Below are 25,208 nucleotides of genomic sequence, written 5' to 3'. Positions count from 1 at the left end.
TCAATGCATTAGACAAGGGCAAAACGTCTGGATGTGCACAGCTGAATCATCAGACTAGGTAAGCAAGCAAGAACAATAGCGAAAAATGGCAGATGGAGCGATAATAACTGACATGATCCATGATATCATGATATTTTTAGTGATATTTGTAAACTGTCTTTCTAAATGTTTCGTTAGCATGTTGCTAATGTACTGTTAAATGTGGTTAAAGTTACCATCGTTTATTACTGTGTTCACGGAGACAAGAGCCGTCGCTATTTTCATTTTTAAACACTTGCAGTCTGTATAATTCATAAACACAACAATCTCTCCAACAGTGTAGCATTAGCCGTTAGCCACGGAGCACTATCAAACTCATTTAGAATCAAATGTAAACATCCAAATAAATACAATACTCACATAATCCGATGTAAGCATGCAGCATGCATGACGAACATCTTGTAAAGATCCATTTTGAGGGTTATATTAGCTGTGTAAACTGTGTTTATGCTGTTCAAGGCAAGCGCGAGCTCCGGGGGAGGGGGAGCATGAGAATTAAAGGGGCCGCAACCTATATATTAGTGCATAGTTAATGATGCCCCAAAATAGGCAGTTAAAAAAATGAATTAAAAAAAATCTATGGGGTATTTTGAGCTGAAACTTCACAGACACATTCAGGGGACACCTTAGACTTATATTACATCTTTTAAAAACAAGTTGTAGGGCACCTTTAAATCTGGCAGATATGTGACGTCACTGAACTTCCCTATGTGGAACCGTACTCTCAGGGGCACAGGAATAAAAATCCCATATGTGGGACTGTACTGCTCAAAAGGTTAATTAACACAAGAATGAACCTCATTGGTTCTCGCATATCAAGCAGACATGCTTAAGTTTCCGTTTACCTCAACTAAAGTTTATGAATGTTTACATGTTTACATAAAAGCATAAATTCAATCTGTTCATCATATAAAGCAATCGTGTCTCTTCAGAAAATTTGGACTAATACACTCAATTCATATGGATTAGTTTTACGATCTCTTTGTAAACTTTTTGAAGTGTCAAATTGGTAGTAGCTGTCAATGGAGGAACAGAAAGCTCTCAGATTTCATCAAAAAGATCTTCATTTGTGTTTCTGAAGATGAACGAAAGTCTTACGGGTTTGGAACAACATGAGAGTGAACTATCCCTTTAATCGCAGGCTTACATAGTATAATTGAGTCTTTATAGCTAGATGTCTTTATATTTTAGGAAGGGAGTCTTTGACAAGGGGGTCATCATATTTGAGGTCCCTTGCATTAAAAATGTTCGAAATCCCTTGTATAAGTAATAGAAAATCATGCTTCTACTTTATGAATCAGCAGGACAAAGCTCTTTTGGACCACAGTTATCTTCCAAACTTTTTTTCCCTGCATCCCCTGTAAAAACCATAGACTGATGAATCCTTTCTATGTGGAACAAACATCCCCCACAATTTATTTTTCCATCTACTGTGTGTCTGTTTCTATGTTTGTTCGTACAGTGTTCAGGAAATAGCTTGGCCCGATCTAAAATGTAGTGGGCGTCTGCAGTGTTCTAAATGGAGCAGCAAATGCTCAGCAACAATAAAGAACATGTCTCTATTATTCCGCTAACGTTGGTTTAATGAAAACAGATCCACTTTTTGGGAGCATCCCTAGGTAGTTCTTTGAAAAGGCTTTGCTTTGATGAATAAATTGCATGTTTTGAGATGTTCCTAGAGTTTCTTTCTCCCTGTACATTCCAAACATGAGCTGATGGAGGAATTGTGTTGGGATCTGATGTCCTCCATGATGAGTTTTATGTTTGGGCAAACGAGTATTACTTTTGTAACAGAAGCCTTTTTGTTTGTTTGTTTGTTTGTTTGTTTGTTCTTTGTTAATCTCCAACACTATTAATGCAACTAAGTCTACAAACACACTAGCTACACTATATTAACTTGGCTGCATTTGTCTGTTTGCTTTCAGTAGCTTTTTTCCTTAAGATATCCTCCCCTATCCCATCCTTTCCCTTAACCCAAAAAATAGACTTGCATGGCAGTGAGTTGTGTTGTCAATATTGAAACACACTCTCCTTAGAATTTCTCGAGTAGTGTTGGGAGGTCAGATTCATTTTAGTCAATCCATTCATTCGCATGGTTATTTTCAGTGGTTTCATGCAGGGTGTTTTAATTTGTTTAGTTTTTTAGTTGTACTTTAGATTTATGTGTTGCTGTCATCCTAATTTAGATCCTCATTTAAAGGATGAGTTTATATTCAATGTAGCTACCTTTTATTGGTAACTTATGTAATGTAAGCTACATTACATAAGTTACCAATAAACGGTAGCTACATTGAATATGCCCTCAGTAATTCTTTTACTTATTAAAAATTTGTTAACCCCTAAAGAAATGAATAATACTAGTAGTATGTAGTAGAGTAATATTTACAATTGGACAGTTAATGTTTTAACATATGACATTAATTTAATATGCTTACTGCATCTACTTTTTTAATGTTGTTAATGCATTTTACATTATAATATATAAGGGAACCAAACAAAAATTAGATTAATCTAGATTATTATTTATTTTTTTTTTTTTAACAATTGATAGCCCTAATTTAAAATCATGCACACCTATACATAAGATGAAGATTGCAGTGATTAATAGCCTTAAAAATTAGATCTTCTCATGGAGGTCGCCATTTTGCGGTCATTTTTTCTCAGTAACCCCCAGATTATAAAAAAGTTCTGTTCACAGAATAATTGAATTCTGGTTGATTTTGAATAGTGGCTTTCAAAGCAGACATGTGAATGGGACAGCTAGAACTAAAGACCTTGGTCCTCTGACGAACTCTTGTTCTCTAAGAGGAGTGAGATATACACACGTGAAGTGATGACACAAATGACTTACACAGCACATCACCTCTCTCTCTTTCTTTTAGGGTTACCATCGATCCAACCACTTCATCGCCACTCAGGGTGAGTATCCTTGTCTGGACAGGACTTGTGAATGGATGTGTGTGTGTGTGTGTGTTTGATGATTTGGTTCTATCTGGCAGTGTCCATTCCCAAGACGAAGAGCCTCTTTTCTCTCTTCAGTCTGAGCCTCTGGGTTTGTGTGTGTTTGTGTGTGAGAGACTGAAACCTTAAGAACATTAAGATTTTCCAGATGGAATCTAATGAGTTCTGATCCAGGAAATTATAGAGGTGTGCAAATAGAGATGCTGCAGCGGCGTCGAGATTACCACCTGCTGTCTTCTTACCTGAAATCCCCATCAAAACCACCAGTACAATGACTACAGGACCTTGGGTGCAGAGGAGTCTCAGATTGTGTTCACTGCAATAATTTTCTTAAAATATTTTGGTGTTGTTCTTGAATGATAATATTTAAACATCTGGAGAAAATCCTTTATTTATTTTCCTTTATTGACCTACCTCATTGGAAATTTGTTCTCTTGCTTTAAATATAAACATCTCTCAATTTTGTTATATTTATAATTAAAACAAGAAAAAACATTTTGTCAAAGTGGTAAGAAAAAATACAATTAATTCAATATGAAGCAAAGTCTTTCTTATGCAATTTTGCTTCTTATTTTAAGGATGTATTTACTGGAAAACATGGCAAAAATACAGATAAATAATTTTTTGCAGTGTGAGGGCATTCAAGGATGTCCTCGGTTTGATAACATTAATATTTTATGTTAATTTATATATATATATATATTTTGTAAGTAGCTGTCTAATTAGTAGTATAATGTACAGTCACCTTGGTCAGTATCTCAAGACCCCTTTGTTTCGCGTTAGGGTCCTGATTCGATAGTAACTGGCTGATTGTACATTATTTCTCACTTAACTTTATATAAAATGATAGAAGTATATGGTACTTTACTATATTAACTATAAAATAGAAGTATATGGTACTTAATTCACCCAATAAACGTGTATTACAAAATAATGTAATTTATTACTCACCCTGATGTTGTTCTACACCTGTAAGGCCTTTGTTCATCTTCAGAACACAAATTAAGATATTTTTGAAGAAATCTGATGGCTCAGTGAGGCCTTTGTTGTCAGCAATGTCAATGAACCTCTCAAGATCCAGAAAAGGTACTAAAGACATATTTAAAACAGTTCATGTGAGTTATTGTGCGCCAAAAAAAACAAAATAACGGCTTTTCAACAATATGATGGGCGATTTCAAAACACTGCTTCGAAGCTTTACGAATCTTTTGTTTCCAAAGTTCGCAGCACCAAGGTCATGTGATTTTAGTAAACGAGGCTTCAATTTGTAAAGATTTTTAAAGCTTCGAAGCAGTGTTTTGAAAATGGCCGTCACTAGATATTGTTGAAAAGTCATTATTTCGTTTTTTTTTGGCGCACAAAAAGTATTCTCGTCGCTTTACAATATTAAGGTTGAACCACTGTACTCACATGAACTGTTTTAAATATGTCTTTAGTACCTTTCTGGATCTTGAGAGGTTCGGTGACATTGCTGGCAATAGAGGCCTCACAGAGCCATCGGATTTCATCGAAAATATCTTAGTTTGTGTTCTGAAGATGAACGAAGGTCTTACAGGTGTAGAACAACAAGAGGGTGAGTAATAAATGACATAATTTTCATTTTTGGGTGAACTAACCCTGTAACCAAATATCCCCACAAAGATGGCAAAAGCTGGAATCACCTACACTTGGGCTCCAGCTAACAGTCCTTACTAGGAAATTGGGCTTCATGAACATACTGAACAATGTATTACTTAAAAAGCCCCTATTATGCTATTTTAAACGTTCCTAATATTGTTTTGGAGGTCTCCTACAATAGGTTTACATGCATCCAAGGTAAAAAAACAAACAAAAAATAAACATTTATTTTAACATATAATACATTGCAGCATTACCTCTTTTCTCACAGTGTCTGAAACAGTTCGATAAAGGATTCAATCTCCCTAAACCCCTCCTTTCCAGGAGCTTCCTCTGCTTTGATTGGTCAGATAGCCCAGTCTGTTGTGATTGATCTACCACTTACAGTGCACATCGGAAATGAAACGCCCATTACCATATCTTAATTTCAGCTCCGGATGCTTCCTCGGTGCTTGTATACACAGTGATGCGTGAAAGTAACAATGGCGACGGTTTTACAGTATCAATTCCAGAGTCCTCATTCTCTGGAAGTACATGCAAAGTGGATTCACAGCAGAGAAAACAGCTGTTGAAAACACGACGTTGCTACAACTACAACAGTGTTTTAGGGGGGCTCAAAGTAGATGTTCACGGGCAGCCAATGAAGACCATAGACTGACGTTATGCAAATTTGTCACAAACCTATGTAGGTATTTTACAGAAGTGAGGCTGGAATTGACGGCAGTTCAGAATCAATTATTTTGTTTAGGATGCAATAATTTTATTTGTCATGCGCTTTGATCTTTAAAACTACGCAGACCTTTTACATTTACAAACAGCTATATTAAACACTACACTCTAAAAAATGCTGGGTTAAAAACAACCCAAGTTGGGTTGAAAATGGTCAAACCCAGCGATGGTGTTGTTTTAACCCAGCGGTTGGGTTAAATGTTTGCCCAACCTGCTGGGTAGTTTTATTTAAACCAACTATTGTTTAAAAATTGCTATATGGCTAGCTTAAAATGAACCCAAAATAGTTGGGAAATTAAAAACCAGATGCAATTAGAGGCAACAATAATAGACAAAAGGTGAATGTTTATTAATAAGCTTTAATATTTTATTAATATAAATTTAATAGTTTAATAGTTTATTAATATAAATTTATTAATAAGCAATTTAATAAATGTTTATTGTTTAATAATTATTCATTGAACATTAATAAATGTTCATTTCCAACATACTTTGGGTTCACTTTAATTAAGCAATACAGTAATTTTTAAACAATAGTTGAGTTAAATAAAACTACCCAGCAGGTTGGGCAAACATTTAACCCTACCGCTGGGTTAAAACAACCCAATTGCTGGGTTTGTCCATTTTCAACCCAACATGGGTTGTTTTTAACCCAGCATTTTTTAGACTGTACATGAAAGGTAATATTCGAAAAGCATAATAGGGGCACTTTAAAATCTCAACATGCAAAAAACGTTCTGTAGCTCAGTTTAAAAACAGTAGAAGTCAATGGAAAGTCCCCACCTTGACAGAAAAAAAAAAGTGTTTGTGCATGTGAGAGAAATACCAGACATAAACCATCCCCTATGCCTTTCTCAGCTCTACTAAAACAAGGTCACCCTCTTCTCTCATCATTTCAGATCTTCCATAAATAAATCATTATACATGTTTGTGGTTTGTCTGTCTTTCCCCCTTATTGAATTTCGAGGCAGACTCAATTGATGAGAGAAATTAGCTTTTTCTATCAGAGAGCCACTTCCTGCTGGGGTTAAAACTGTTCCATTCACCAGAAATGTCTGCTATTGAATTACTCTCTGTGAGGCTCTGGATTACTGAACTGCCTTATAACATGCAATGACACTTGGTAAATTAAACCCGCCGTCTGGAGCATTGGCTGCCATTCATTGAATGTGTGTGTGTGTGTGTGTCTATGTGTGTTTGTCTGTTTGTTTGCAGGGCCCAAGCAGGAGACAGTATATGATTTTTGGAGGATGGTTTGGCAAGAGAACTGCTTTAGTATCGTCATGATCACCAAGCTAGTGGAGGTGGGCAGGGTATGTTCTAGATCCTTCCTCATCTGCACACTAACCCATGAACTAAAGGCATTTCCCATTCACAACAACCCTACACATTTCATTCAGTCATCACTTCTAAATGTTTGTGTATTTGTGGGTCTGTGACTTGGGGAACAGTTGTGACCTAATGGTTAGAGAGTCTGACTTTTAACCCGAAGGTTGTGGGTTCGAGTCTCAGTACCGGCAGGAAATGTAGGTGGGGGGAGTGAATGAACAGCGCTCTCTTCCATTCTCATTACCCACAACTGAGGTGCCCTTGAGCAAGGCACCTAACCCCCCCCCAATCACTCCACAGGCGCCGCAGCAAAAATGGCTGCCCACTGCTCCAGGTGTGTGTTCACCACTCACTCACTGCTGTGTGTGTGTGTGTGTGTGTGCACTTGGATGGGTGAAATGCAGAGCACAAATTCTACACTTCACTCACTAATGTGTGTGCTTGGAAATGTTATGTAAATTGATTTTAATGACACCACTTCCCATTCATCAGCCATTAGTGGACATTTTTTTATTCTGCTTGATAAAACTGTATGTTTGGAAATATTATGTTATCTAATTTCATACTTTACATTATAATTTTGTAATGCTTAAATTCACTTGTAGCATTTAAAATGATTGACTTTTCAGTGTTTTATTTCTAATTTGTTTAGACAAAAATGGTGTAGTATCTTAATATCTGCCATGGCATGAAAATAAATATACAGGTCCAAAAATCCAAGGTACGTCATGAAACTTTTTGTTAGTGAGGGCGATATTTTATATATCAAAGTACTGTGGATTTATCATCTGATACCTTCGCTGTACCACCACAGTACAGTACCGTTATCACATGCTCATGTTATATAAATTCGTCTCTATTGCTGTCAACTAAAAATAAGATTTGGAGTATCTGCCGTTCCATCATAATTCCCACACTCATGTAATGCGTTCTGCTCCGTTGCATTGTGGCCCACTCTTTCCAGCCTTTTTAAACCACCTCTATTTCTTCCTGCAACATAATTTCCTCTTTCATTTTCCTCTCCACACCCGCATCGCCCCTTCAGTGCTTCGGAGACAGTGTCTGCTGCTAACAGTCCTCTTAACGGCCCGTCCCTGCCCGCTTATGAAATTGGGGCTCTATTATGAAAAATACGCTTTCCCATGTTATGATAAAAGCTGTGAACAGCAGGGATAAATAGATGATGGCTTAGGTCTGACAGCAAATCTAACAGTTTGTGTAACGATAATAAGCATGCAGAAATAACCCTGGTTTACAGTACATAAGGAGGGACTTCTTTCACTTCAACAGTCTGGCTGCTGTAAAGCTTTAACTAAGAGACACTTTAAAAAAAAAAAAAAAAAGTGTAAAATATCAAATAAATATATATCATCAATTAAATCTTTTTTCACTATTTGTTTTAGCCTTTTGGAAATATTCAATATGCATCTCTATTTATGTATTTGATCTGAAATGTCTTAAAAAGGTAAATCAGATTTTGATTATTTCAAAAACATACATTTTAGTTAAGTGCTTTTAAAGTGTTAAAGTACATACAAGAAGTAAAACATTACAAATCTAGTTAAAAATAATGTCATTAAATTAACTCAAATAATTATGTTTGATAATTTTCCCTAATTATATATATATATATATATATATATATATATATATATATATATATATATATATATATATATATATATATATATATATATATATATATATATACCTTCACATATTTTTATTAAAACATTTTAACATATGAAAAAAGGCCATGTAGATATTTGGAACATTTTTTGATCAATAGGGCACAGACAGTTTGAATTGATACAAGAAAATGAAAAACAAAATTCTGACTTGAATACCATTTTAATCAAATTTAAGTTTTAATCAGAGAAGCTGTTAAAACATCTACATCTGTCTTTAACACTTTCATACTCATACAGGGAAGAATAATGAAACTAATGTAATTCCATTTGTTTTTTAGGAAACTTAATTGTGCATTACAATCTTCTTAATATTCATGAAGTTGTTTCATTTTATATTGCCAGGCAAAATCATTTGAAATATCATATATCAGCCAGCCCCAGAATCATGCTACTGTGGACCCTCCAGTGTTTTCTAACCTGAGTTTTTTGGTTTGTCTTTCAGGTGAAATGCTGTAAGTATTGGCCAGATGAGTCCGAGATGTACGGTGACATTAAGATCACGCTGCTGAAGACGGAAACTCTGGCGGAATACACAGTGCGAACTTTTGCCCTGGAGCGGGTACGAGAAGATTTCTTTCCTCTAGAGACAGGACAGGAAATGAAGGGGAAAAGAAGGGTTGCATCAGCCGCATGAGCACCGCAGCTCGGTGTGTCAAAGCCTCTAAGCCACGGCTCCAACATGCTCTCGTTTCTCAGAGCAGCCTACGTTTGATTTGCTTTGCCATTTGATATGATGTGATCTGTTATGCACGGGTTAATGTACAGTCAGCAGGCCATTATCGCAAAATAAACACAGACAGGGTGATCGGGTCTTGTATCACGTTACTCCACATTACCCTGCTTATTACACTCTCACATGCGCACCAAATAAATAAATAAATGCACATGAATTATTGATATTGAAATAATTTTGTTATACAAGAAGAGCCGTAGAGTGATACGAGAGACATAAAATTAGCACAGCTATGTTTTCTTTTACCATCTGTACAGTTTAGCATCATTATACAAAACTACTTGACCTAAAAGCCCATTCACTTCAAGGACGATAATATAATAGTAAAAATCATTCTAAATTTAAAAGAATAGCAGAATCCACACCACAGCTGTAACGATAATGGCACATAGGAATGATATTGTGAATCACTTTTAAAGCGAATTTTTCTCCAGCTGATGAATGATAAAAACATTGACAGCCAATCAGCCAATCATTTAACTGCAGTGCGCTTATAATAAACAGAAATATATTGTCCATTGGTGGAAGCTTATATAGTTATCGTTATAGCTATCTTTATAGTTATAGTTAGTTAAAGGTCCCATTCTTCGTGATCCCATGTTTCAAACTTTAGTTAGTGTGTAATGTTGTTGTTAGAGTATAAATAAAATCTGTAAAATTTTAAAGCTCAAAGTTCAATGCCAAGCGAGATATTTTATTTAACAGAAGTCGCCTACATCGAACGGCCAGTTTGGACTACATCCCTCTACTTCCTTCTTTAATGACGTCACTAAAACAGTTTTTTGACTAACCTCCGCCCACAGGAATACACAAGAGTTGCGTTTGTAGAGTGTGTTTGTCGCCATGTCGTCGAAACGCTGTTATTTTCATCCCGCAGTCCAATCACCGGGTCTGATTCCGGCTCAAATTGATAGGGTAAAATTAAAGACATGTTTACAATAACACTGAGCGCATGCATCTCCACATTATGGTAAGAGGCGTGACCTTTCCGGGCAAGGAGCGCTAAGCTGCTGTCGAATCACAACACAGGAACCGCTGGCACAATCAGAACTCGTTACGTATTTCTGAAGGAGGGACTTCATAGAACAAGGAAGTCATCAGCCCGTTTTTATGACAGTGGAAACAGCGGTATACAGATAAGTAAATTATGTGAAAAATACTGTGTTTTTTTACACGCAAAACATGAACACATGTTATATTGCACACTATAAACACAATCAAAGCTTCAAAAAAACACGAAAAACGGGACCTTTAAAGGATTGGTTCACCCAAAAATAAAATTTCTGTCATTAAGTACTCACTCTCATGTTGTCCCAAACTTGTAAGACCTTCGTTCATCTTCGGAACACAAATTAAGATATTTCTGATGAAATCCGAGGGTATCTGAACCACTCATAGACAGCAACGTCATTGTGCCTTTAAAGGCCCAGAAAAAGACATCGTTAAAATAGTCCATGTGACTACAGAGGTAATGTTATGAAGCGACGAGAATACGTTTTGTGTGCAAAAACAAAACAAAAATAACTTTAGTCAACAATTTCTTCTCTTCAATCATTTCCCTACGCTGTTTACGCTGTAGACACAGTGCAGCGCTTCCGTGTTCTACATCAGAATGCCGACTTAGTATTGGCTGGGTCCTGCATCATCATGTGAATAGCGTTGGCCAATACTGAGGTGGCCTTCTGACGGAGAACAGGGAAGTGCTGCAATGGGTGTACAACATCAATAGTGTAGGAGACTGACAGAGAATAGAAGAAATAACAAAGTCATTATTTTTGTTTAGTTTTTGCGCACAAATGTATTTTTGTCGCTTCATAACCATTGTAGTCACGTGGACTATTTTAACAATGTCTTTACTACCTTTCTGGGCCTTGAAAGCGGTAATTGCGTTGCAGTCTATCGGAGGCCAGAAAGCTCGTGGATTTCATCAAAAATATCTTAATTTGTGTTCCGAAGATGATCAAAGGTCTTATGGGTTTGGGATGAAATAAATTTTAGTGATTAATGACAGAAATTTCATTTTTGGGTGAACTAACCCTTTAAGAATGCAACACTTGACCAATCAGAATCAGGTATTCTTGGCCGTGTAATAATATGGTTTGCTATGCTGATATACATCGACTCTTTGCTAGGATAAGGGTAGAACGCAAATTGTGTGTGTATGTGTATATTCTGTGTGTGTGTGTGTTAGGGGAGAATTTGGAGTGACAGCCCTTTAAATGAAATGGAGAGAAGCGCCTGATACCCAGCAGAGGCCCACCGAGCTGTCTGTTCGAGGATTAGAGCTGCCTCATCTCAGAACGCTTTTATGGCAGGCACATTAACTAAAGCATCTCTTTCCCTCTCTCTCATTATCGCTCTCTCGCGCGCTGATACAATAGGCTAAATGTGGGTGCGTTTACTGAAATTAGCTCAATTTAACCTCCTCCACCTCACCCCCCTGTCTTCTCTTATCGTCCTCTTTGCTGCCCTGTGGAGGCGCAGTTCTGTCGACAGCCTTTGATGTGAGTTTTGTGCTTGCCGCGGCCCTGTCAATCAAACACGGGCTGTGGGCGGAACGATGTGCTTCTGTGTGTTTGTCGAATGGTGAGGAAAGCTTCTCCACGTAACCATCAGCCAGAGTTTCGTCTGAAGCTCTCCTTGTGTGTATTCCATCAGACGAGCAATTGGGATGCAGTAATAGGAAGTCTCTTAGTGGAGTAAACATACGAGCCTCCCCTGAGTGGAACCACAGAGCTGTGTGAATTTAGCTGTGTGTCACTTTTCCTAATTCATATGGGTTTCTCTGAGGTGTCTTTGAGCCATGAGGAATACAAACTCCAGAAGTGAGTCCCCTCAGATTTTTGAGCCATAAAATGAAAAGATGACTGACCGTGTTCTCCACTACTCGTAACCTAAAGCTAAAAACCGTACAACTATATGTTGGAGCCGTGGCCTGGTGGTTAGCGCTCATGCCCCTGACAAATTGAGCCAAGATGCTCATATGGGCAATTTGGTTTCAGGTTTCTATTATCTCAGTGTTCTACTAAACAAAATCGCAAAAATTAAATTATATTAAATTTTATATATGTTAATTATAATTGAAGTGTAGAGCATGTTTGTCTTTCAGAGGGGATACTCCGCCAAACACGAAGTGTGTCAGTTTCACTTTACATCGTGGCCTGAGCATGGAGTCCCATACCACGCCACGGGTCTGCTAGCTTTCATTCGTCGAGTCAAAACCTCCACGCCACTCGACGCAGGGCCTGTGGTGGTCCACTGCAGGTATAGAGCTCCTTATTTTATTAACTAGACAACCAGAAAATGTCTAAATAGGTCTTGATTTTGAACAATATACACTACTGTTCAAAATATCACCAAGGCTGCATTAATTTGATCAAAAATACAGTAAAAGCAGTAATTCTGTGAAATATTATTACAATATAAAACAACTGTTTTCTATTTTAATACATTTTCAAATGTAATTTATTCGGTGATGGCAAAGTTGAATTTTCTGCAGCCTTAAGTGTCACATGATCCTTCAGAAATCACTCTAATATCCTGATTTGGTGCTCAAGAAACATTTTTTATTATTATCAATGTTGAAAACAGTTGAGTTGCTTAATATTTTTGTGGAAATTGCATTTTTTCAGGATTCTTTGTTGAATAGAAAGTTCAAAAGAGCATTATAAATGTGTTAACTGACTTATAATTCAATATTTTGTGTATTTCTGAATAAAAGTACTAATTTCTTTAAAAAAAAAAAAAAATCTTACTGACCCCAAACTTTTGAAAATCGTGCTTGTGCTGTCTTTTTCAAATACTCCAAGGAACCTCAAAGAATACCATGGTAATATCATGTTACATGATTAAAAAAAAACATGTTACATGTCTAAAAAGCTGGTTTGATATTTTTTGGTACTTTTTTGTTGGTATTTGCTATCAATTGTTGTTACATGGGACTTTGATGTTGACATCCTGCCAAGTCGAACAGGACTGTGGACTATTGAGGACTGCCTCAATACTTCACCAGCTTGATCTTTAGTTCATGTCCATCAAAGAAAAAACACTGTCCCATGTCATCATTTTTGACAAAAATCTTACTATCAATCTTTGGTTCTTCCTCTTCAGTGTGGGAGCGGGCAGGACAGGCTGCTATATCGTGCTGGACGTAATGCTGGACATGGCAGAGTGTGAAGGAGTGGTGGACATCTACAACTGTGTGAAGACACTCTGCTCTCGTCGTATCAACATGATCCAGACAGAGGTGCAGATGCTCACATAATTACCCATAACTCCCTGTACCCAGATATGGCAGGAGATATGACACCTCTTGAATTTGCATAGTCATAAGCTCTGTAGGTGTTGCTATGAATATTCAGAATGTTTAGCTTTGGAATGGAGTGAAAATTGTGTATTGATAGGTGGGAAATGCAAAAAAAAAAAAAAAAAAAAAAAAAAAAATCATCTCTCTTGCATCTGTCCGCTCTGCGGAGGCATGTGCCTTTGCTTAAATGTTCCAAAATTTACATATCCAAACTTTATTATGTAAATCCCACAGTTATTTGACTGTTTAAAACATTAGTAATTATTTGCCAGATGCTTTAATTAAATCCGCAAGTGTTTGTTTATGTAGAGCGATGTATACACTCGCAGTGCACTTTGAAACATGCGACAAATTTTGTTTACATTCAAACATGGAGGTTATGCAAATTCTGCTATTGGCATCTATTTACTTTGTATCGTCCTTTATCTTTCGTGCATTTTTTCTCCTCTAGTCATCTCTTTTCTATTCTCCTCGTTCCTATTCTGATCTTTTCTCACCTCATCTATCAAGGGCGTTTTCTCAGAGGAGACAAGGGAGACAGTGAAGGCCTCCTGCAAAAATCCAGATGAGAAAATAATCGACAGAACAAGTCCGAAGACAAAGCAAACGTTACGAAATATTAGATTAAATTGGTTGTACGCAATTTTTCTAAAATACACTGTCCAAAGGTAACACCAGTTGACAGTGCTTCAGAGGCAGCCCTCGCTTGAGCTCATTTCAAAATAAAGGTGAAAAATCACAGGAAGCAGGGCCTCCGTGTCACTATGACTGGCTGATTATATACACGTTAATGCACACAACAGCAAATCCACATGAATGCGTCAAACTGAATGGAGTAATTACGGAGCAGATGGCTCACCCACTCGGACATCATCACTTTCAGTCAAGTCTGTATCAAATTGTAGTCTAGCACAGGAAGTATGTAGCTATGTCTTTGCTTTCCTCTCTCTACAGGAGCAGTACATATTCATTCATGATGCCATTCTGGAGGCGTGCCTGTGTGGGGAGACAGCCATCCCTGTGAACGAGTTCGCCCTGGCTTACAAAGAGATGCTGCGGGTGGATTCTCAGAGCAACTCTTCACAGCTTCGAGAGGAGTTTCAGGTCCTTGTCTCTCCTTGCTTAAATATATTGTTTTCTTATTTTCTCTGACGTCATTATCGTGAGATCTCATTGGTACGAAATCCCACATGACTGTACATATAAAACATTACGTATCTCCTGATCGGCTGTCACTGTGTCACATTACAAAGCATTTTCTCATTCAGCGACTGCAGATAGAGATTCACCGGTCGACCAGCCGGTTTTTGCTCCAAACACATATTGTTTTTTTTTTTTTATTATTATTTTGGCCGATCTTTGTTCTGAACTTGCACACAAACTGCATCGCAATCATTTTCCAAAATGTCATTTGTGTGGAAATATTATGGAGGAAATAGAGGAAAGTACTTTACCAGGCACAGCACTGTTCACAATGCTAAAAATATTGGCAGAAAAATATATAAATATTGAATTAGGGGTGGGGGTGTATATGAATGTATCTCTGAAGGGAACTGGCTGTCTTCAGAAGAGTTTCGAAGGCATTTTTTCCCCTTATACCTCTATGTAATACTTAAAGGATTAGTTCAGTTCAGCATTGCAATTTCCTGATAATTTACTCACCCCCATGTAATCCAAGATGTTTATGACTTTCTTTCTTCAGTCGAAAAGAAATGAAGGTTTTTGAGGAAAACTTTCCACGATTTTTCTCCTTATAGTGGACTTCACTGGGGTACAACGGGTTGAAGGTCCAAATTGCAGTTTCAAAGGGCTCAAATAACATGATTATATATATGTAATATTAATGTAAATAATGTAAATTATGCAAAATTACAGCATTAAAAATGGTAGAGTTCTCCTCACTACAGTATGTCATATAGTGTCTCTCTCAGTAAATGGGACACAGATTTTACTAGTAAAATTCATATAATGAATACATGTCAAATAAAGTTCTTAGTCTTTTCTTCCTGTGGGGGAGAGTACAATAATTTTTCATGAATTAAATGGAAATCATATTAAATGCAATTTATTGTGTAATCAAAATACCAGTAATGCCCAGAAGAAAAAAAAACTTAGCTTGTGACTTTTAATTATAAACAAGCCCGAAATACACCAGGACTCTTATTTTGAAATGTCTGTTCTATTGCTGGCAGATCCTTCAAATGAGAGAGATAAAATATGCATTCTTACAACCATCTAAAACATATCATATAAAGGCCATAAAGTATACATTATCATAATTCATCAACTCGACTTCATTAGCAATCGCTTGGCATAAATGTGTGCTAATCACTTTGAAGCAGCCCGAAGCGCTGTTACGCGACACTGTAGAACGCGCAACAGCGCCGCCTTGTGATTTTGCAACTTGCAGCGCTCTTTGTGAAATATCCACTGCGTCTCTGCAGCGCACATGGGAATGCCAGTGGGAGTAAACAGTTCTTGCGCACAGAACGAATAGGTACGAAACGCATAGGGCGAGGGGAGATTTTCTACTAGTTAATTGATCGCGGATGGTTTCATTATCTCGGGCTGATACATAAAAAGCAAAAATGTGTCTCCAAATATACTTGGGCGGCCGTTAATATACCTGGGCGGCCCGCCCAAGTAAAGTCTATGTGTGGAAGCACTGTATATATACTCTTTAACCACAAATGATCGTCTTGCACTGCTCTGCGATGCGCCACTCATTACATAATCGTGTTAGAAAGGTCACGCCTGACGTAGGTGGAAGCAACGCGTTATGGTGAAAATCTAGGGTGTTTGGCTTAGTCTTTGCACATACTTTCTCCTACATATCGCGTGACCTTTTCAATGTGATTACGTAATGAGTGGTGCATCGCAGGGCAGTTCAAGACGAGCATTTGTGGTTGAAAAGGATATCATTTGTATTATTTTTAGAAAATGACTGATCGTTTCGCTAGACAACTCTTATTCCTCGGCTGGGATCATGTAGAGCACTTTGAAACTGCAATTTTGGACCTTCAACCTGGTGTAACCAAATGAAGTCCACTATATGGAGAAAAATCCTGGAATGTTTTCCTCAAAAACCTTAATTTCTTTTTGACTGAAGAAAGAAAGACATGAACATATTGGATGACATGGGAAATTATCAGGAAATTTTAATTCTGAAGTGAACTAATCCTTTAAGTTATATTTCAAACAGATACTAAGCATAATTATGATGCTCTTGGTGGTTTTTTGTAGTTTCAATAAATGACCTGAACACGGCAGAAAGTTTGAAAGTTTGAAAGTTACTATTATTTACACCATAAATTGAACTATTAGTTTTAAAAAAATCAAGGGAAATGACATTTTTCAAATTTCTATACTAGTAAATAACTTCTTATGAAGTTCTGTAAATGTAAATTTGCTCAATAGAGCGAAGCAAGGTTGATAGCAGCAGTCAAACGAGACGCTGAGCTACAAATAATGTGAAATGCTCTGCCCCGTACATTAATGATCAATACTGTTGAATAAATGTATTTGAGTCTGGCTAGACATTCAGGAGACATTTAAATAAACGATTCAACTATAAAACAAAGGCCAGACTGTGGAACTCTCCAACGAAAGATGCGCCAACATTCTGTAGCGTATCTACACCTACACATGTACAAACCAAGCAGTAATAAATGACATAATGTTGGAAACACTTTCAAAACTTCTCAGAATCTTTCATTTGTATATGCTGGCATCTTAGGTGAAGGTTCTTCAGTAGGAGCCTATTGATTACAGGAGTTTAATCAATAATTGTTTTACTTGACCACCAAACTATAAATAATAAAGTGCAAAACGTATCATAATAGAAGAAATACCTTGCATTCCTTGTCCACTGGGAGCAGTAGTCAGTCGTGTTTCAATTTGCGACAGATCCTCAAGGAGCGAGAGGCCGGTGAAGGTTATTTAATAAAAGATGCACCATTCCAAATGTGGTGCTGAGAATACTTTTATTGATTCAGAGGGAGACAGGCTGAACTATCCTTACTTTCCTGCACTTAACTCTACATTGCGTTTTTCTGACTTAACGTTTCAGGTAAGTTCTAATGCATTCATTATAAGTGATTTCTTGCTGAGGCTTTCAAAAAAGGATGTACAGGAAGGCAGATTTGGATTACAGGTTGGTTGGAACTATTAGGTGCTGATGGAGGATATTATAATGGGTTTGTACATCTATATTTATATCACATCTATATCTTTTCTCATGAATTGTCATTATATGTTCCTTGGCTGTAGTAGAGAACAGCAAATCTCTTTACCTTTTGTTGTGCACAGGGAGAACAGTGCATGTGCCTGATTGGATTGCACTATTTTTCTTTTTCCCCTCTGACATTGATGAGCTCATAAAAACTCTTTATTATGTATGAGGTTGGCCTGATTTTGCAATTTTGTTTGCTAATAGCAGTAACAGTTTGGAAAAGTCAGTTTTAATGCTTTTTAAAGCTAGATCCAAAAGCTGTTGTTGGAGTTGAGGGCACATCTGCGGTCACCAGATGCACAGTACTATTAGTGCATAATGAAAATCTTCATAATCACCAATGTGCCAGCAGGAAGCACTTTTGTTTCCTCTCAGCTTTTTCTTTCTTGCTTCTTTCTTGCTTGCTTGCTTCCTTTATTTCTTGCTTCCTTTTGCATTTTTGCTTTCAGGGAAAAGAATAATATTGTGAAAAAATAATAATAAAAAAATAATAATTCTGACTTTATATCTTTAATGCAGCTTAATTTCTCCCAGTTGTGACTTTATTTCTCACAATGTCATTTTATTTCTTGTGATTGTGATTTTATATCTCTCTATTGACTTTATATCACTTCCATAGTTTTTTGTGCTCTCTTTTTGATTTAGTGGCTTTTTATTTTCTGTTTTTCTTTTCTTTTATTAAATCATGATGAATCAAATTTGGTATTTTGAGCTAAAAGGGCTTGAAGTGCTTCCAGAAGAACTCTAAATGTCTTCCCCAGTCCAAAAAATAGCATTTGAAACAGTGTTACTTTAGTATTAGTATACTATTTATTAATATTTTCATTCAATTAGATTTTATTTTCATTTTCATTTTATTTTTAGTAATTTTGTTGTTATTTTTTACTATTTCTATTATTTCAATTTTTTAGTAATTTTAGTACTTCAACTTATTTTATTTCAATTAGTTGCCAAGAGCAACATTTCTAATTTTTATAATTTTTTTAAGTTTTTCATCTGATATTTATATTTTATTTTTTGTAGCTTTATTTCAATTTTTAATAGTTTTAGTTTTAGTTCACAATAACAACACTGATTTAAAATGTCTTTCTAAACTTTTTGACGTCATATAGATGCATCATCACAATAATAAACCCATTGACCACAAAGTTGTTAATGATGTCTCGAGCACAGGAAAAAAACAAAAAAAAAAAAAAACATTGCAAAGCTTAATTCATCCTCAAATTCCATTTCTTTTTCCCTCAGACGCTTAACTCTGTGACACCTCATCTGGACGTTGAGGAGTGCAGCATCGCTTTGTTACCACGAAACCGCGAGAAGAACCGCAGCATGGACGTTCTCCCTCCTGACAGGGCCCTCGCTTTCCTGGTGACCACTGAGGGCGAGAGTAACAACTACATTAATGCAGCACTGATGGATAGTTTCCACCGGCCTGCTGCTTTCATCGTAACCCCCCACCCGCTACCCGGCACGACCTCTGACTTCTGGAGGCTGGTGTTTGACTACGGCTGCACCTCCGTAGTCATGCTGAATCAGCTGAACCAATCCAACTCTGCCTGGGTAAGCGAAAGCATCCGCACAGCCACCAGAAGTTCCACTACAGTACCCAAGAGGACTTTGGGGGGTTTTCTTCAAAAATACATCTTTATCGGTTGCCTTTTTGCATTCACATCATCGCACGTCCTTTGAAGTCGTTTAAGCTATTTTGTCCCCAGCTTCTCTTAATCTCCCTGTGAAATGTTATATATTCATAAGCCTATAGTCAAGTCTCATTTACATACAGCTTCCCTTTGAGTTTGCGGAGTGGCGTTCCGGTGCTCTTCTTGATCACGGCTCTCTGAAAACCCTGACGTGCGCTAACATGCCGGCAGTTACTCAGTGTCACTCTCGCAGTCGATCTGTTCGTTTTTCTCTCTGTGGTGGATTAACGTCTCTCCCTCTTCTTCATTCGCATGATTGCTCTCTGCAGTCCATAAGTATTAATATTTATCACCTCACTTGCCTCGCTGTCATTAATGTTCTTCCTCTTTCTCGCCTGTTCTCACTGTCTCCGCCTGTTTAATTTCAGCTCAGTTCAGTTTAGTAAGGCTACAGAGTTTCATATGTATGGATGTTGAATTTCAAGGCTGCAGTATATTCTAAATACAGTGGAGTCAAAATATTGATTTAGATTTGAATGATAAAAATTGAATGATTTTATCTATCACATTCTTAAGGCCAAAGTATACTTTTTTATCATCATTTTATCATCAGAATAATAAGCGCAAGTCGCACATGTGCATTGAATTTGTTTTGCACCAGTCGGTTGTTCCACAAGGTGGCAACACTGGCCCCGGCCGTCGTTTCACAGTACAAAATTAAACTAAAGAGACGGAACAACAACAACAAAATACCAGAGACTGCAACAACAACAAATATGAGATTATGAGATACCCACAACTTTAGATTAGAAGAGTACAAAGACCTTTTTATCAGTCATAACCAGTGTTGGGCACGTTACTTTAAAAAGTAATTAGTTATAGTTACTAGTTACTTCTCACAAATAGTAACGGAGTTAGTAACTGAGTTACATCATTATAAAAGTAACTAGTTACCAGGGAAAGTAACTATTGCGTTACTTTTAAAAAAATAAAAATATGCCAAATAAATTGAATGCCCCCAATATTACATATAAGTCTAAGAATAAATTATTCTTGATGCGACTCCTGACTCATGATCCGCTCTTGCTCACGACATGACATTTCTCTGTACTGTGTTGGTAGCCATTAAAGAAAACGTAGTTTCATATTTATGTTTAAATAGTCCTATGTTATGTTTTAAATCCATTTATTCGATTATGAAACGTGAACAGCGTGAGTAAGATGCGCAAATATATTGGGAAACATGGAGTGGGTCAGACATGAAATTAAACAGTTTTGTTTTATAGAAAGCCTCTCTTTAAAGTGAATTTCGTTTTGTAAAAATTGTATCTTAATTTTAATCAACGTTTCATCAACCAATTGCTTGGATTTAATATATAACAAGTAAATATAGCAGACAATAAAATCATGACATGGAGGCGTGGGCGCGATCACTGGCGCGTGAACTGGAGCTCGTCTTATAGGCTAAATGAACCGAAACTCAGAGGCTGCTTGCCTCGCAGATATGAGAAATATATCTATAGAATGCTTGAAATATCTACTTTAACGAAAATGAAGTAATTAAACACGAAAAGAAAGAGGCTACTCTGATTATATAGCCTAATCCGAATGAAATGTGCGTTATCTCTCTAGGCGCGTCCATATGAGCAGATGATCAGCAATGAGAATCAGCAATGTCAACTTCATCTTTGCAGCCGACACTGATTCAGAAAACATAACTTTATTAATAAACAATTAAAATGTCTCCTTGCTGTTTTTGTCACACTCATAATCATTACTTTTGCCGGTTCTTTATGGCAATTATGCGTGCCCTTAAACGCTCCTTATTATTGTTTATTCTCTCCAGTATTTAAGAAATTAAATTAATATAAATGTGATTAGTCAACTAATAGTTTAAATGAACAACTACTAGTCGACAAGAAAAAGCATCAAAAAGGGTATTCTGGTTTGAGCTCGCGCTTCGCGCGCATGCTCTGACAGACACACACACACACCGCGCATCATACATTATTATCAATTTAACAATAATATATGTGTATGACTAACCGCAGCACACACCAGAGAAAAAAACTTTGCAGGTTCTATGGCTGAGAGAAAGCTTACTCGGATGAAAACCGTTTCAGTGAGCTCAATTATAGTAACGCGGCATTTTTTTGGTCAGTAACGCTAACGGCGTTGTAACGGGAGAAAAAGTAATTCGTTTGATTACTCGTTACTGAAAAAAGTAACGGCGTTAGTAACGCGCGTTATTTATAACGCCGTTATTCCCATCACTGGTCATAACTTCTGGAGAGAAATAGCGAAGACAAACTTTCTAGAATGCATGTGTCGACCGCCTGCGTTCCGGCGCACTCTATCAAACAGAGTATACTTTGAAAGGCGTAAAAAATACTGTAAACTTCTTCCTTTCAGAAGCCGTTTCATCCATTTCCACAGAAGACGTTTTTTCCCATTCAGAACCCGTTTTGCTCTAGAATTTGTTTCATTTCTATATTCCTTCAGAATCCCACTCCTGTGTAAACCCTTTTCCCTCCAGAACCCTTTTCTTCCTTAATCCCATTCCTTCTAAAAACCAGTTTTCATCCTAACACAATTTCCCTCCACAACCCTTATTCTTCTAAAACAGGGGTGTCCAAACTCAGTCCTGGAGGGCCACTGTCCTGCAGAGTTAACTTTTCTCAACACACCTGTGTGGAAAGTTCTAGTAAGCCTAGTCAGACCTTGATTAGCTGGTTCAGGTGTGTGTAATCGGGGTTGGAGCTAAACTCTGCAGGACAGTGGCCCTCCAGGAGCAGGATTGGACACCCCTGTTCTAAAACAACATTCCTTCTAGAACTCTTTTTTCCACTTTAGAATCTTGTTCCCTCCAGCAGCCATTTCTCTCTAGAATCCCTTTTTCCCTCCAGAACCCATTGTCTTTTCTTTATTATTCTCTCTTTTTACTTTAAACATTCCATAAAGCGTGAAAATGATTAAAACAGCTTTGTGAAAGAAACTTGACCTTGAAAAATCCATCCAGAAGTAATCAAGAACTTGAACGTATAATGCCAATTTATGCCTTCTAAACACTTTTTTTTTTTTTTTTTGTATATTTGTCTTCCTTATTTATTCATTCCCTCTCTTTCACCTTCTGTCTTTCTCCAGCCTTGTGTGCAGTACTGGCCTGAACCAGGTCTTCAACAGTATGGTCCTATGCAAGTGGAGTTTCTGTCCATGTCTGCAGATGAGGACATCATCACCCGGCTTTTCCGGGTCAAAAATGTGACGAGAGTGAGTTCCATCAATTATCATTTAATCTCTTCCATATAAATGTTTCTCATATTTCCCCAGTACATTGTAACCCTAGCACCCTAATATACTCTTACGTTAATAGAAAGTTAATCACTTAATCGTCATTTTACTCACTTCAGAAAATTGTGTTAATTGAGCAATTATGCAAAATTACACCACAGAAGCATATACAAATAAATTTTACTGACTTGACCCTTTTGGGCCTCTAAAGGTACACATGAGGTAAGAAAAGTCATCCAGCTGTGCAAATGAGCTTCTAAATTTTCTTTCTAAAAGTACATAGTATTCCAATTAATTTCCTTGGAGAATTCTTTGCACTACCACCCCATGGCTTTAATGATATTCTGCGATAATACATTTTTCATACCTTGGAACCAGTTGATCATTATGTTGTGCCATTTAACTGTCAGCTTAATTCCTCAAGTTTAAAAAGTACGGAAATTGAGATTTTTATGTAATCTTTGAAAAGCTTTGAAAGCATTTTGAGGCCTTTTATATTACTCTTTTGGCCATTACGCCATGTTACATTCAGATCACGGTTTAATTGACTACGAGATAAAGTGGTATAATAAATAGGGTTTGTCAGTCCAATATTTTTTGTCAGCCAAAGCTACAAGAGCAATTAAAGAACAGAGGAAAAGCTATTTCAAAATATCCATTTTCATACCATCAACACATGACACTTCATATGGCGCCACTTTCGCAGGCAAGGACAGATGCCGAAATAAGTTTCCATAAGCCTGCAGATATGAAATATACATTAATGAGCGTGCCACAGAAGGTCATTTTTACCACTTTCAATTTGCCCCAGCTTGTCATTATTGTAAGGGCTAATTTTGTTCTGTTTTGCTCTGCGAATGTTTGATGGCAGCGCTCTTTGCCTAATAGACATCTGCAGTTTTCTCACTGCTCAATGTACTTTTGACAGATGTGACAGTGTTTTAATGCTTTGGCATGCAGCGCCTGTGGAACATTAGAAACTAAGGTGATTGAGTGGGGGAAAGGAATTTTCAGCGCTACAGAGAGAATTATGGGGGTGTGTGGATGGGATGCTTTTGATTGTGGGTGCATGTGTTATTCAAATGTGACATCTCTATTACTTAGACTGTGTGCTGGTGAATGTTCTGCTTTAAACGGTGTGCTCTTTCTATGGTGTTCACATGTTCGTTTATAATAAGACTTTTTTTGAAGTGGCAGCTACGGGTTGTGATTATCCAGGAAATCTTACATAATAATGATCAAATTAAATCTTACATATTAATTTAATCTTCCATATTATGTGTCATGATGCGGCTGGCTTATTGTAATGGTTAATCAAACAATGAATAAAAACAAGACATGGTTTGTAGACTGATGTTCATCAGGGTAAAAGATATCAGAATACAGAGGTAGAGAAACGTTTTCTAAACCTAAAGGATATCTATTTCTTTTTCATGGCTAATCAACGGAGAATGTTAAATTGTCCACTTTGGGGACTAAAAAGTAATGTATGTAGGACATTGTGGGAACCTAAAATTGTTAAAATTGCTGGTTTGTTATTATTTTTTATACATGTGTGTATTTTATATATAGATGTAAGCAATAAGGTACGAGAGGCTGTGCTGTATCATGAATAAGTCACGACTGAAGACCGTTGCCTGCAACCCCTTCACCCTTGACTTACTTCATGATACAGCACCAGCCTCCAGTACCTTATTGCTTTTATAAAACGGTTACCACACAATACAAATATTAAAGCCAAAAAAATATGTATCAGTGCAACTTTCATGAAGTAAAATCACTAAAAACCTTTTATATTGAAAAGACTGAACTGTTGTGAACACGGAATGACGCAACTGACAAATGCTTTGACTAGTGCTGTCAGTCACGGGAAAACCCCTTAACTGTTAAAAGGACAAGATAATACATCGGACATTTAAACAGATTTTTTATTATGAACATAGGACTGACCTGAAGGTAAATGCTCAATCGATCTCTTTCTCACAGTACACTTCTACATAATACAGTAGGCTTCAATGAACAATAAAATTTGAGAACAGTTTATGTTGCTAAGAGTGGTTGCTAAGGGCGTTGTGTAGTGATACACAGAACCGTTGGGTGAAGCAGTCATAGCCGTGTTTTATTGTGAATAAAACACAGCTATTGACCAATCAGAATCAAGGAAAGAAATTATATATATATATATCTTATGTCTTAAATGTCAATGCAGTTCTCTATTCTGTATATCAAATTGACACACATTTAATTACAATACATGCAACAACTAATTCCACAATGTGGAATGTCACCATATTCTTATTGAACACACATGAAATTCAATGAAGGCGATGAGTAAAACGGCATGAATTGTCTTTAAAAGTCCTTTAATTTGAACATAACTTAAGAATATTTCTTAATTTATCCTAATTTAACTTCTGGCATCTATGTACGTCCTATCAATTGTTTACAAATTGGAAGAACATTTGGACAGAAAAATCATTATGTCAAACTTGTTAAAAATATGCATGTCGCTTAGCCATGGTCAGTGCACTCACTTCCTCCCAGCAACCCTCAGGGCAGTTTTGGGGTGTGCCTCAGGGCTCTATATTAATTCCACCTGTGTTTTAAGCCAAAGTCGGCATGTATCAGGGCCAGCCTTATA

At 36.9% G+C, this 25,208-nt stretch overlaps 1 protein-coding gene across 13 annotated transcripts in view; it reads left to right on the top strand.

Annotated features, from left to right (window-relative positions):
• The window catches only part of ptprub (protein tyrosine phosphatase receptor type Ub), a 272,915-nt gene that overhangs the window by 238,280 nt on the left and 9,427 nt on the right, over positions 1-25,208 (top strand). For 10 of the 13 annotated variants that reach the window (XM_048153155.1, XM_048153163.1, XM_048153158.1 and 7 more), the window contains 8 exons: positions 2,922-2,958; positions 6,562-6,659; positions 8,809-8,925; positions 12,209-12,363; positions 13,210-13,345; positions 14,360-14,509; positions 18,882-19,196; positions 22,421-22,546. In XM_048153155.1, the coding sequence (XP_048009112.1) occupies positions 2,922-2,958; positions 6,562-6,659; positions 8,809-8,925; positions 12,209-12,363; positions 13,210-13,345; positions 14,360-14,509; positions 18,882-19,196; positions 22,421-22,546 (1,134 nt within the window). The remainder of the gene's footprint in view (positions 1-2,921; positions 2,959-6,561; positions 6,660-8,808; positions 8,926-12,208; positions 12,364-13,209; positions 13,346-14,359; positions 14,510-18,881; positions 19,197-22,420; positions 22,547-25,208) is intronic. The other 3 variants (XM_048153156.1, XM_048153166.1, XM_048153160.1) reach the window with 1 other exon arrangement.

This window comes from Megalobrama amblycephala, linkage group LG13 (genome assembly GCF_018812025.1).
Source record: "Megalobrama amblycephala isolate DHTTF-2021 linkage group LG13, ASM1881202v1, whole genome shotgun sequence".
In the NCBI taxonomy this organism is placed as follows: Eukaryota; Metazoa; Chordata; class Actinopteri; order Cypriniformes; family Xenocyprididae; genus Megalobrama; species Megalobrama amblycephala.
This window is presented reverse-complemented; position numbering and strand designations above follow the sequence as displayed.